Source organism: Epinephelus fuscoguttatus, linkage group LG21, assembly GCF_011397635.1.
Source record: "Epinephelus fuscoguttatus linkage group LG21, E.fuscoguttatus.final_Chr_v1".
NCBI lineage: Eukaryota > Metazoa > Chordata > Actinopteri > Perciformes > Serranidae > Epinephelus > Epinephelus fuscoguttatus.
This window is the reverse complement of record NC_064772.1, coordinates 27928732-27943954: the sequence shown is the minus strand read 5'-3', so window position 1 is coordinate 27943954 and position 15223 is coordinate 27928732. Positions and strand designations below refer to the sequence as shown.

Below are 15223 nucleotides of genomic sequence, written 5' to 3'. Positions count from 1 at the left end.
AAAAAAAGAGCAGAGAGAAATACCGGAATCATGTTGCTTTATTTTGTAATCTTTCCAAAAATGAATGCACCGGATGAAAAAGAAGACATTTGTGTCAGAACAGGTGTATTGTTATGAGAGTGTCATACTACACTGGTAGTATCTCTTTGGAAGGTGAGTGTGCTGGAGTCTCAGTAGATGAGAGCCTTGCCGTCTCCTCTGGGCTTCTTAATCTTGTCATAGTTCTTAGTAATGATGTCAAACAACACAGCCTGGGGGGAGAGAGATACAGAGAGAGATATCAGTGGAAATGTAGAAAGATGCGAGGAAGATCGACAGCATGTGAGACACAAAGGTTAGAGGCAGTAATAAAAGAGAGAGAGGGACGCTCAGATCCGGAGCTGTAATCGTGTCAAACAGCTCCTTTCATCATCACCTGTACCGCCTTGTTCATTAACAGCATCAAACACAGGAGGACAATAGCCAGAGGAAGGAGACAAACAGTGATTAATGGATAGGAGACGGAGCGCCAATCAATTTAACACAAGCACAGCAATTAGTTTAATTACCCTCCTATTAAGAAGGAATGGATTCCATTTAGCCACCGTCCCTGCTGCTGGGACACGGCTGGAATATTTTATAGATGTGTAGGTCGTTGTATTCAAAGTACAGTGCATGTTTGCAACAGATGGTATATTAATTTGATTTATAATTATCATATGACGTGTTCCCAGAATGTAATGCAGCCAAAATGTCCTTATCAGTCGTGTGCTGACAGTTTTTATGCAATTTGCTTTGGATCCATTTTCAGATTTTTCAACACAAACATATATGATATAACACAGAACAATTTTTTAAAGTGCAACCTAACAGTTAACAACAGGGCGTAGGTGTCTTACATATGTGTTACGGATTTCCAGGACCACAAGGCGGAGCTCCATGTACTGGACCTGGTCCAGCTCATGAACCAGCTGTCTGTAGTCTCCCTGCAGCAGAAAACACACAGCACACAGTTTATATGCAAAAACATACAGGACACTGAACACCCAGTGTGTACCCAATTTGCACAGAGCAGAACATTGTCATAATAAATCATTATTGTACACATACAAATAGAGCATGCAGTGTGTAGGTGGCACACAATGAACATTCATATGTTTTATCTTAATTTATTCTATCTTAATTTATTCTGTGTGATAACGAATACCCAGAAACACACAATACATGTATTACAATGTGCCCCTCTGATTATGCTGCACAACATGAGATACTGACCACGTGGGACTGTTTGGCAGCTTTGGCTATAGCATCACCTCTCTCGCTGAAATATCTAACAAACAGAAGAAAGAGAAGTGATTTGTCATTCATTTCTAGCAGTCATCAAAAGCATACATTACAGCCTAATCATCTTATATATCAGTGATTGTCCAAAGTTCTGTTGTAAATGTGTGTTCATCTTATTAAAATCGTTTTATTTGCAGCATAAATGTATGCAGTTGACTAAAAAAGCAATTGATTTTATTATTCAAGTAGGCTACCTAAAGTTTAATTTGAAATATAAATAATTAATATGATTAAAAAAATCAATACTTTGCACTGTGTGATGATACAATATTACCACACAGAAATATCGTGATATTGTGCTATATCGATCTGTTTGGGACGTACTGAGCATACGACTGGATAACTGAGACTTGGATTATACTGCACGAGTTGTGAGAGTAGCTGTTGTTGAATGTGGATCCCTATAACTTCAATTCATTAAGCATTTCCTCTGTTTCTGGATTCCACGTTTACAAGAGGCATGCAAGAAGTTTTCAGTGTAACACAGAGTGAGTAACTAGTCTCTGGGGGTGAAGTGTTCCTGTAAGTTTACTAACATCAGCTAATATTAGCCACCATAAGCTACCACACCCCCTGAGTGTACTGAATTCAACTTTTTCAGTAGTAAGGGGAAAGGCTGTATTGTTTCTTTTAAAGTGACTTTGTTTTGCTTTAAAATGACAGGGTTCTTACATGTCACACTGAGTGCACTGATGCATAAACTCATTACACAGATTTTCCTGAAAGGAGATGTGAATAATAGTCAATATTTCAAACTGAGAAGTCTGAAAGGCCCTGTAGCCGTTAGTAAACATGGTTTCAGTTATTATGTCTACGTATATCTCTTTTCAGAACAGTGTGTGGCTAACAACTCCCTGACACTTGTATTTTATTTGCATCTATTTGAGCTGACCAGCTAACACATTTATGATGCTGATAATTGTTTCTGGTGTTTAATAAGCTCAGCAAATTGGTAACATGAATGTGCCCAACTGCAAACTGAGCAGAGCCTATAAACAGCCAAAACAAGTAATACTTGTGTGGGTGCACTGATGAAAGAGATGATGCATCTTGTTAGTGTGACTGCATCTTTTGTTTATCACTTAAATAAAATAAATCTACATGTTAAAAGCATTGGTTTGGGCTCTTACTTTGCGATCTGCGTTTGGAAGCCCTCGATCTTGGTGCGTGTGTTGGTCAGCAGCTCAAACACTTTTTCCTGTTGGACAAGAGCGAAGATATTAAACCTAACTCGATGCATTTCACATAAGAGATGAGCAACACATTAGGTAAATGTCCAAACAAGAGAATCATTTCACTGCTTCACCAAATCATCACGGGTTACCAACCTGTACAGCCACTCCAAAGTTGTTCCCATCTTCAATTTTAGGGATTTGGAGCTGCACCCACATTGACACCTGCCAGGGAAATCTGAATTTATTAATATCTAATGTGAAATAGGAGTTTGTCATAGAGTCCACACTTATTCCCTTTTATTAAAGTTCCAAGACAGCTCAATTTAAAACACAGTCAAGAGAGAAGATCATTTGTCATAATTATTTATGTAACAACTGTTGGCATACAAGCTCCTGTCTTTGTTACATAAAATCATTTGCACTCAAAGGCACTCAGAAGCATGTGGTAATAACCACATTTGCACTGATTTCCTGGTATAAATGAAGCTAAGAGACTATGTAGGAGACTGACTGACCGTGTTGAGCTTCTCTTTCAGTGTCTGGATCTCAGGCTTTACCACCTGTAGGAGACTTTCCACATGTTCGTTGCTGGAGATGGGACCACAAGGAGGCCCTGGTGGACAAAAAAACATCCCCAAACATTGTTTCACAATAGGCACAATATCAGAAAATTCTGGATCAGATGGGCCTTCCCTTGGGCTCTCACAGGATTTCCTTTTTAATTTAGAAAAGGCATATAAAAATTTAATGAACAATGATGCTTCACCTGCTCTCTGCTAACCACTTATTAATCCTGGTGAATTAATCGGTAAATCATGACTGGTTTTGTTTTTGAATAGTTATAGCTGGACTCAATAGATGGACTTCAAAATTATTGGTTAGGGAGTGGGTAGACAGGTTTGTAAGTGAATATGTTTTTAATATTTATTCCATGTTTTTAGGATCACAATTGTCATACTTCACCAAAATATGCAATGAGATTTGCAAAATGAAACTTTGCAAATCCCAATCCTGGCATATAAATATATTTATACACCAGTCTCCATTCATATTTTCCTTAGCCCATCACCTTAACCTCATTACAAATATGCTCATGCACAGAAAACTGCAATCACAGAGGAATACAAAGTCAAGTTGCAGTTACAATTTACACCCATGTCTATACTGTATATTAATAATAATATGTAGCCATGACAGTAGACAATGCTTCAAATATAAATGTTGCTACAAAGAAGATATTTATCCTAAAACGTGTATGTTTCACCACATCTTCAATCCGCCAGCACAGAAGATCTATACCAGAGTTAGGCAACCGCCTGTGGTAGCCCCTCTCCAGTGGCTTTGACCAAAGATTATATGTAAATGAATAACAACTATTTTTTACACTTTAATTTTCACTTATCATTGTTGTAGGGCAAAAGTGATTCTTACATTTTCCAGTTGTAAAAATGTGTAGCCTATACACTCAATAAAAAAATGTTTTAACATTCTGTCAACTAAAATGTGCGACATACATCACAGCCTAGCCCTTCTTCCTAAATTTGTTGAACCTTAACAGTGGGACAAGTTGTGAGTTTCCTTAGTGAGGCTAGCAACAGATCCAAATCCAAAAAGAAAAAGTCTCAGAGGAAAGTCCAGAATTTAACAGTGCTTGGATAGATTTGTTTGGCTCCCACCACCAAAGCTGCAACATTAAAAGTACCAGAGTCCACTGGAGAGTAAAAACTTTGTGGTGAAACATATTAATGAATGCTCATTTAGCTCTATTGGTAATGGCTAATTTAGACTTAACAGACTGTGTTAGCTTTATTGCAAGCAACAAATGCATACTGTGGCTCCAGACAGATAAAAAAAGACCAAAATGGCTCTTTTGATATTAAAGGTTGTTGACCCCTGACCTACACAATCAGCACAGTATGAGGATTAATGTCACCAATTCAGTACCTGACCAAATGTCTCCCCCTGAGATATGACATTAAGTAATACCCAGAAGTGTTTTTTGGAGACAATTATGATGTCACAGAGAAGTCAACCTTTGACCTTTTGGATATAAAATGTCATCACTTCATACTTTTATTTTATTAGACATTTTATTTCAAGTTTTGTCATAATTAGTGTATGAATTATTGAGTAATGGCCAAAAACATGTTTTGTGAGGTCATGGTGACCTTGAAATCTGACCATCAAATTGTAAAGCTCATTGTGGAGTCCCAGCGGACGTCTGTGCCATTAAAAAAGAAATTATTTTAAGGCATCCTTGAGATATCAAGGTGAGCCACAGCTTTCACTGGCGCAGAAACATAAAAAAAAGGGCTATCCTTGTTTAATAGTTACTGTGTTGTCACCATTGACAACCACTGCAGTATACTGATTTATCACTTGTCATCATCATCTCTACCTGAATCTTCGTCCTCTTTATCGCTGTCCTTGTCTTCCTTCCCCTTCTTCGCCTCCTTCTGCAACATAAGAACAGAAGGCAGCAGGTCAAAGAGTTTTCACTGCCTATTAATCTCTCAGACAGCTCTCCCACATGCTTTTTTCTGTAGCTAAATGAAGATGTCAAATGTTGGGATTTTTTCTTTGTATAAGAAACGTAACCCAGTTCCAGCAGTCCCTGCTCCTTGCATACAGCTTCTGAATGCACTCCAACAGCCTCAAGTTATGATCCCAAACACTCTTTCAACCCATTTTTCCCCACATAAAACTACTGACACTGGCAGCGTTACACTTTTTCCTCCTCTAAATCCACGGATGCAATATGGCAGCAACTGCTAAAATAGAAGTAACCTCTGTATAAATAAGGATACAATAAAAGGTGAAAAAATCCTTATCCTTCAGTGACTTCTCTGCTTTCACCTTTAAGTCAATGATCAGTTTGCGCTGCATACGGCATGAGCAGGATACTTTTATCCCTTAAATGGGGATTCTTTGAGTTCTCGCCTCATCAAAAATAACCGGAACATGATTTGAAACCAAAGAAAACACATTCATTCAGGTCAATTTAGATTCTTTAAAGATCATCCTAAATAAAGGACCCACTCACTGCCAATTTGTAAAGCAGTCCTTGGAAAATTGCACAGCGATTGGTTGCCATGGTAACAAAGGACTCAGTGTTGTGTCTAATGTGAGACGCTAAATATAAACCCCTGACTGAGAATTCCAGTTGAGAAGCTTCATGCAGCGCTGCTGAAAAAAAAAAATCGGTGGTTAGGAAAATAAAATATTTAACTAAGACTCGTTATTATGAAGCCTGATACATTTATATAATATGCCACTGGTGTTTACTTTCCATTCAACCTTTTAAACCCTTAATTCAGGAATTACTTCGTAACGAATTGCAGGTAATGGCAAAATTGAACTTTGTGGCAATTATTGTACACAAAAAAAGAAATGTCTTAAGTCTTAAAATGTCTTGAACGGAATACTTCCGTCCCCATTTGACTGTTTGCATATCAACTACTCACCTCATGTCACCTTAAATTTGTGAGTAGAACTCACGCATGCCTCTACGGTGAATGAAGAATCCAAAAACTGAGATAATTAAGTCATAGGCAACCACGTTTCACAACAGCAAAATTATATTAAAACATCCGTTTACAAACTCACACAACTCCTGGAGCGTTATCCAAGTCTCAATTACCCGGTCATACGCTCAGTACTTTCCAAACAGGCAGCTCTCTCTGATGGGGCACTAAACTGAAAGTGAAACTTGTCTCTTCAAAGCTCTCTTCAAAGCCAGACTCCACTGACAAAGACAGTAATTTTACCTCACTAAACACGGGAGCTGCTGGTCTACCACTGCCTCAATTGGTAGATTGTTTTTGTTACTGTGTGACTTTGCTAAATGCAAACTAACCCTTATAACACCAAACTCCATGTAGTGGTTAGTCTGAGTGGGTGGAAGTTCGCTGCATAGATCAGCCTCTCATTGGGTGGAACAAGCCACCCACTGAAGTCCCGCCCTACCACCTCCAGTTGTGTAACAGTTTTCAACTGTTTTCAGCACGTCCTTTACTAACTTTTGCGGTGTTGCGGTGTGGATGTAGCCATTTTTCTGCCATGGTTCACGTCCTGTAGGCAATATTTTTGTGGGCGTGTTAGACCAAAACCTGTTTCCCCCCAGCAATATTTTTGCAAGCGCACCGTTGCTGTGGCACCGCCCAGAACGATTGTGATTGCTTATAAGAAATACAAGCAGCCAGGGCATTTTTTCCTCCAATCTTAAAGTGAGAGTCGGCCCAGCCAGACCTTTCTTTTCTTGAGAAAGGTCTGGTGAGCGAGACTATGTAGTGGTAGACCAGCAACTCCCATGAGGTAAAAATTACTGTTTTTGTCAATGAAGTCTGGCTTTCAAGAGAGCACAGATATATTTCACTTTTAGTTTAGTTCCCCATCAGAGAGGGCTGTCTGATTACGCTAGGGTAGGCAACCTGAGGCTCCAGAGCCACATGTAGCACTTTAGCCCCTCCCCAATGGCTCCCTGTGGCTTTGACAAAAAATGACATGTCACAGTCTGTGCCGTTTTCTTAATTCCTCATGTCTCAGCTGTTTCCCCCCTCCCCTTTGTTTCTTGAGGTTCCTTGTTTGTCTCTCTCTGTGTCTGCGTGTCTGGACGTGGCTCTCATCAGTCCTGCTGCCAATCTACCTGCTGAAACCTGAAAACCTACCTGAAAGCCATCCACTAATCAGCCACAGCAGTACAAATTCCCCGGCTTTACAGTCCAGTCTCCGCCAGATCGTTCAGTCTACCTCGCAGTATTAACTAGAGCCCATTTGCCCTTATTGCTTTTTTTCCAAATTCTATGGCCTGGCATCTTTTCCTCTAAATTTTGCTGAACTTTAACAGCAGCAGCTTGTCTATGTTTTCCTAGCTAAACTAACTATGAATTGAAAATCCAAAAATTGAAAAGTCTCGGAGGAAAACAGAGAATTCATTAGTGTGTGGACAGATTTGGTTTTTTTTCACCACTAATGCTGCAAAGTTAAAGTAGCAAATTTCTATAAATAGGCCACTGCAAAGTAGCCACCTTGAAGTAAAACTTATCAGTGAATGCCCATTTAGATCTATTAGCAGTGTTTACAGGCTAATTTAGACTTAACAGGCTGTGGTACTGACATTGTAAGGCTCAAATATGTTTTGTGGCTTCGGACAGCATTCTTTTAAAAGGTTGCCAACCTCTGGTTAAGGAAGCACTGAGCATATGGCTGGATAACTGAGATTTGGATTATACTGCTACTGATTATACTGAGTTTTGTGAGAGTTTGTAAACTGATCTTTTGATGCAGGTTAGCAGTTGTGCAATGTGGTCGCCTATTACTTCAATTCATAAAGAATTCAGCAAGGTAAAATGACTGAGTTAACTCTGCTGACAACCGAATCCTCTTACTGCGTGACTGTAATAAACAACTGCCACTTAAAGGGCCAGTGTGTAAAATGGGTTGAAAACAGTGACATCAGTGGTCAAATTCTAGATTGCAGGGCTCACTCGCTCACCCCTCCCGTTGGGTAAATGACGGTGGCCTCGTAGGGACAAAAAGCCTTGCGCACAAGTTTTTCAGGAGTAGGTCTATCTTGCTACGAAGTGAATGTTTATTTAGAAATCTAAGCCATGTTACGATATTGTAATGAATCCCTCACGCGCAGGAGACCAGAGGAGCGTTCGGGAAAAAGGCCTGTTTATTTGAGCACTCCAAAAACTCTGGTAACACTCCAGGGGGTAAAAGACTCCGTCCCAAACTCTGACTCTTCTAGCGTAACAGACACACTTCATAACTTTACACACGTACTCGTTGACCCCCCTCCCCTCTCTGCTCCACCAACCTCCAGCCCGCACACTGACTGACAGCGTAGCCGGTAAACAGAGCTCAGCTGTTTATTTAGCCTAGCGATATCGCCGGACTATAGTAGCTGCAATGGACGACTTTGAACGCGATTTTGAAGAGTTTCTTGTGTAGCGGACACAGACCCAGAGCCATACCTGTTTGAGCCGGAGCATACAGATGAGGAACTCCATGTGTTTGATGCTGAGCGGGCGAGAAGAGAGGCTGAATGCACAGAATGGGATTCGTTGCTACTGCTGCCATTGTTGGGGAGATATATCATCAGGAGGAAAAGCGCCGCAGAGAGTGCATCACAAGGAGTGAAGTTGCGTCTTCTTTTCCTCGCAGATGACGGTTCGGGTTCATTCTCTCCTGTTGCGTGTTAAGTGTGGTCCATTCGCAAACTTTATAACTAAAAAAACTTTTCACTACTCTCCATCCACAAGCTACTAACACTCTCTGCTCTTTCTTCCTCCTTCTTCCTTCCTTCCGCTGTCTTCGTTGGTTTATTTATAAACGCAAAATGCGTTCTCTGGCTGGCTGGATTGTCCGTTCAGTCTGCCGTACATACATGGCGGCGCAAGATGGCAACCTCTCTAAAGCAAGGCCCTTGCTATATATATATATAAAAGCATAATTATAAGGCTATGAAAACCAAACGAATTTTATTTTATAGCGATTATACACTTATATAAACATATTAATGGGTAGAATATTCAGATTCAGATTCAGATTGACAATAAACTATGTCAAATATTACACACTGGCCCTTTAAGAATCTGTACAACCAGTCCATACCCACAGAGGCAACCCAGGTCTAGAATGACCCCACCAACCCTCTTCACTCATCATTCCAGTTGTTGCCATGTGGCAGGAGACTTAAGGTCCCATTAGCCAGATAGAAATGGGTACAAGAGGTCATTTGTGCCCTCTGCTGTGACTATCCTAAACAGAGACAATAATACATGGACATTTGGGGGGTGAAATATTTCTTTAACCCTCTGAAGCTTAAAAACATTTCAACCAGCATGCTTCCTTCAGACAATGCAGCCTCAAACCTACTAAGTGTGGGACATACCTCCTCTTTCTTCTTGCGCTTGGCCTCCTCTTTTACTGGGTCTGGTATTGGGATGTCTAGTGGAGCCCTCAGAAATTCCAGGTCACTGCGGCTGAAAGATGTCTGACAGAAAACAGAAATGCATCTGACATATTTTCAGTAATTGACACCCCATAGTCTCTCAAACAGCCCATGATTTGATGCAGTTTTGCAGAGGTGTGGACTAGAGTCACATGTGTCAGACTCGAGTCACAAATTTGATGACTTTAGACTCAACTTGACAAAATAAAAAACAACCTTCAACTCGAGTTGGACTTTAACATTCATGACTTGTGACTTAACTTGGACTTGAGCCTTTGGACTCGAAAACACTTGATACCTTCCCCCAAGCCCAAACATGAATAAGTATGTTATAGGAGGATATTGGTGTGTTATCATATTAGATTGTTATAATATAAAATCCTCGCACCCAGGAAAAGACATAAAATGAACCCCCAAGTTTCACCTCTGTGTCTAAAATGTACAATCTCGGTGGGAACTTTCACACATTGAGTCCAGCTCTGTTCTAAAATTCAAGTTACTGGGTAGACATTCTGCAGGATATGGAAAAAAATCTACTAAATTTGCTGAGCCTCGCTAGCAGTGGTTATCGTCTCCCTTGCTGGTTAGCTATGGATGCCAAATCCAAAAAAGTTAAAGTCTTGGAATAAGAATTTAAAGTGCATGTTTGCTTTCACTGCCACCTCTGCAAAGTTTATGTACCAAATAATCATAAATAGTGCCCTGCACACTAGCCACCTTTTGGGAAAATATATTAATGAATGTTCAGTTTAACTATTAGTGCAGGCTCAATAATTACCTTCATTATAAGGCTTAAGTATGTTTTGCAGTAAATATTTTTGGTCAAAAATGGCTCTTTTGATAGTAAAGGTGGCTAACACCTGAGTAAACCCAACCTGCATGTCTCTGGACTGTGGGAGGACACTGGAGTACCTGAAGAAAACCCACCATGACACGGGGAGAACATGCAGGCTCTGCATGGAGGGGCTCCCCCACTCGACGATCAATGAATTTTGTATGTTCAACATATTATTACTATGTTGTTAAAATGGCATTATGTTTGTTGATAAGTGCATTTTGACTGGTTTAGGACTTGAAACTCAAGGTTTAAGACTTGGGACTTAAGTACAAAGACCCGAGACTTACCTGCAAAACAGTGACTTAGTCCCACCTCTGCAATTTTGTCTCAAGAAACGTCTCCATAATTTTCTTTTCTTTTTTTGTTAAAGAAAATTACAGGAAGTCCCCATATTTTGCTGTAAAAACCCCAAGACCCCCTGCAGGGACCCCGGTGTGGCTAATAATACAGTGACAGATTGATACCTGCAACAGCTTCTGCAGCTCTTCAATCTTCTGAGGGAAAAATACAGAAACCAGCTGCTCTGCCTGTTATTAAAAAACAAAAGAAACACTGTTCATATCAATGTGACAAAACGCCGGGGGAGATTTATAACTACTGGATGATTACCTCCTTGGTGAGCTTTACGCAGAAGTCGTCCACCTGCAATGAAGAGATTATAGTTATTATCGTTTTCCTTTATGTTTTGACACTGTTGCTGTATGAAGGATACTTTCAGAAACAGCTATGGACACATCTACACAGGCCGTTTTGCAGCTAATTACCTGCCCACGTAATCGGACCCCTGCTATCTCTGTGGTTATCAGAGCAAACATTTACCTGAACTGCTGCTCACCTGTCAGCGTCACTGACCCACCAGTCAAGAGTTTGGTGGGAAAGTGGGTTTAAAATGTCGGTACATTGCACTTTTAAATCAGGCTAGCAGACAGTCGTGCTCACCTGTTTCTTTGAGGCAGGATCGTGAAAAGCCATGTCGACTCTGCAGATGAAAACTTGTTTGACTAAGTTTATAAAAGCGTTGAGGCTTTAAAAAAAGCAGCCAGACACAAAAATACACTTTATATTTATGTAATTCAATACCGCGCACGACACGGAGCTGTACTCACAGTTACTCAGCATAAAAAGCGAAAATGAAAGTAGAGAGATTTCCGTACTTTCCCAGTTCAGTGCCGAGTGATCATGATGCATTGTGTGATTTGTAGTTTTCAGGAAGCGTTGGCATTTCATTTCCCATAACAAGAGCTGCTGATGAGAAATATGCTACACCAGACAGACTCAAAGCACAAACCTACTCATAGAAACACTCACTGATCCTTTAGTAATCAATTAAAAATGGATGATTAATACACATGTAAGCACCAAACTCCTTTCTGCTGCTGCTGCTGCTGCTGCTAATAATGTGTCCTGTTAGTGCTGCAGTGTTGTTCTATATGGAAATATGTCACTACTGCCTCTGGTGCTTTTACAAATTGTATGTTCTTTTATATTGCATCAACTTTGCCTCAGGTTTCGGCACTGAATCACACTTTTGACGACTTTTTGATGACTAAAAAATCATGTTAAAATCATTTCTTGTTGATGTGTTCAAAGAAGCTTTTTATTATGTGCATCTTGGCCAAGGGACTACAGAAGAAAAATAGCATTCTGACTAACTCTGGCATTTTTATACCATGTGTATTTATTAATTTGCACTGTTCCTTCTTAAGTGAAGTAAAGTAAAGTAAAGTAAAGTAAAGTAAAGTAAATGGGTTTGTGTGTGAAATGGCAGGTTGTTTGTCTAATTCTAGGTGATTGTTATTTATTTTATATTGTGTACAGTAGTAAAGAGGAGTCCAGTCCTTAGGAATTAAAAAGTGAAATCAACACTATTTTTTTAATGAATACTTATACACAATAATTCTCTATCTTATCTATAATATCCAAAATAATAACAATTTTATTTACTAAAATACTAAAGAAATTCTTGGACTTCATAACCCTATTTAATAAATACATAAATAAATAAAATGGTTAATCATATTTAGCATGACCTACATGTATGAAAGATATGTGGGAGCACAATATTATTATAATATCATTTTTTCTGTAAGTATTCATGTAAATCTTAAAGCGATCCTCTCAAAATAACTAAGAATTCAAATCTTAAATGAAAGTGTCACAACTCTGTTCTTTTACCATACTGATGTGACACTTGCCAAATGGGCTTTTCCAGCATAGTGTTGCTTAACAAAAAAATTAAATCTGTAAAATTCATAAACATATTCTTTAAGAAAAAAATAAAGAAAAAAAATGTATAAACCGCAAAAACTTGTTTCATGACACTCAATACATTTTGACATGTCACTTCTTCAGGACTGTGCACAAACACTTGTTTTCCATCAATGAATAATTAGTTGATTACCACCAGCTGCGCAGAACCAAATATGTAAAACAGTAACAGTGTTTGGGTAATTCTATATTTACATAGCCTATATATGTACAAGTGATCATATTAGGAACTTTTTTTCACAAGTTATTACATACAGTATATTGCATATCATTATTTTTTTCTTCTGTAATTTCTGACTCTGTCCACTAGGTGTCGCTGCTGTTCTAAGTGAAGTAAACCAAAGGGCCCTGTGACAACCCACAAAAAGACACACTGATTAAAGGCACCTGCTATGTGTCATTTGTGTGTGTGTGTGTGTGTGTGTGTGTGTGTGTGTGTGTGTGTGTGTGTGTGTGTGTGTGTTTATTTAAAGTTAAATCATATGCTTATATCAAAAGGAGTTAGTCTCAATCAAGTAAGGATTATCTTGTCAAATATATATTAAAATGATTCAAGTGTAAAATGTAATGGAGCTTCCCTCTGTTAAAGCAGCCCATGTAAAGCACAATATGGACTTATTACAAGAAGACACATGACATAAACAGCCAACAAAGTCAAATAAAGAAAAATCTCCACTGGTATTTTCAGGAGGTGCAAGAGAGCACAACTTTATCTCAATATTGATCACTGAGGCCAAAGTGTGCCTGCTATTGCAACCAGTGTTCCTGGGATCTGCTGTCGTACATCTGCTGTTGCATGAGCTATTTCATCAGGAGCTGTGTGGACAGAGCCGGGGGATCACGCAGTCAGGTTAAAGCCTAAAACAAATACGTGATCCTGAGTGGACAGAGAGGACGTCAGAGCCTCCCATTGTAAACACAGTCTGGGTCATCTATACTGTTGCGTGCCATCAATATGCCAAAACAGATCCAAAGGGCAAAGGGTGCACGTTATTACAGTGCCAGATCCATTAGTTATTGATTCTTTGATTTGATTGAGTGAGTGATTAAAAATCACAGCAGTGTGTTGTTCAGCTCAGGGAGGCTGTTGAGTAATACTGCGGACAAAGGTTGTGTTCCTACAAAAAAAACTTGGTGCAGAGCTTTAGGATTTGAGGCCATGTCAGTAAATTATTTCTTTGTACAATGTTCACACAGGACTTCATTATCCCCTTCCATAGTTACACACTGACCATACTAACTCAATGCACTGTGACTGTACGTATAGTTTCATGTCTGAATGCTCCCTTGCACTGAAATGTTCTGCACAAAGTGATTAAAGTGATGAGAATTTGTCAAAGTCATTTTTTTGTTTATTTGGGGCTGTTGTGTGTGATATTTTGAAATAGAACGGCATGAAGCCCAAGATTCTTATTTTGCTTTTTTCCCTTTTGTGTCAGGATACTCCTTGCTAAATTTCATACTTGTATGACTATCTATACCATTGCAATGTCCTAATATTTGCATTTACATCATTTTGCCAGAAACGTCCCAAAAAGGGGTTTGGCCCCCCTGAGACCAAACGGCCCCAAGTTGGGAGTGTTTGTTATCCACTTATAATAGCCCAAGGTATAGGCTAACAACATCAGGAGGGCCTGACCTGGCTCCCTGCCTATATATTTTATATGCATATACATACATATGAAATTGCTCTAGACAAAAGCAGCTGCTAAATGAACGTGATATGATGTAAAGTTTCTCGGCTGCTACTTTATCTTCGTGAAACACAAGAAGAAAACTTCATTAATATAACTCACTAAGACCTAAATGGTGACAATGAGTCCACAGTCTAGCTTGTTAGAAATAAACAGCTCGAGTTTCTCATCACGCTGATTAATAATTTCTAATAAAGCGAATATTGAAAATAGCTGATGGGAAAATGTTGACACTTTAAAAATATATATATTGTACCACATTGGATAAAGAATCAAAAATTCAAGAAGTTGCTTGATTAATCAGTAAATCACTGACAGGAAAAATAACGACTTACTATTGATAGTAACTATCAGTAGTAAAAGTTCTTTAATAAGAATTATCTCTGTTAATTTACCCTCAGATTTGTACTGTGAGATTAAACCCTTTCTTTGCGTGTGTCATTTAGATTGTGTTAGACTGTAATAGGATGAGACTTAATGCAGCAATAGATGTGTGATCGGCAATTGTGACTTTTAACGGTAAAATAAGATCCTAAAAGCCACAAGTCACACCTGTGGATGCTAAAATTATTTACTCAAAAGTATCATCAGTGACACACAGTTAAATTATTAAAGGTCCCATAATTTAAAAAGTAAAATTTCTGTCTTTTTTAAAGATATAAAGCAGGTATAGCTGCTATATAAATACTTCAAAAGTATAAAAATGCTCTATCCACAGAGAAATACACACAGTCTGTATTCAGAGACTGTGCCTTTAAACGAGCCGTCAGGATTTCCATGAAGCTGTGATGTCACAACTACCATAAAACTTCAATCAAAAGCCTGGCCCCAGTTAAACACCCAGTCTCTTTTGCTAACCTGGCGTAGCTAGACATTTTGACAAATAAAGGCCTGTCTCAATTAGACGCCTGGTCTGGGTGCCAAGCAGTTCATTTTTATAGAAGTTCTTTGGATGTATATAACTGGG

General features: G+C 39.0%; 1 protein-coding gene across 1 annotated transcript; it reads right to left on the bottom strand.

The window, feature by feature from the left end:
- Window positions 1-20: 20 nt before the first annotated feature.
- Window positions 21-11443, bottom strand: psme1 (proteasome activator subunit 1). Its single transcript, XM_049565198.1, has 11 exons — window positions 11234-11443; window positions 10904-10936; window positions 10759-10821; window positions 9397-9498; window positions 4897-4954; window positions 3014-3111; window positions 2652-2720; window positions 2454-2521; window positions 1255-1309; window positions 879-965; window positions 21-251 (listed from the first exon to the last, which is right to left on the bottom strand). Exons 1-11 carry the CDS (start codon window positions 11264-11266, stop codon window positions 171-173), a joined length of 747 nt encoding a protein of 248 aa, XP_049421155.1. The 5' UTR covers window positions 11267-11443; the 3' UTR covers window positions 21-170.
- Window positions 11444-15223: the final 3780 nt, after the last annotated feature.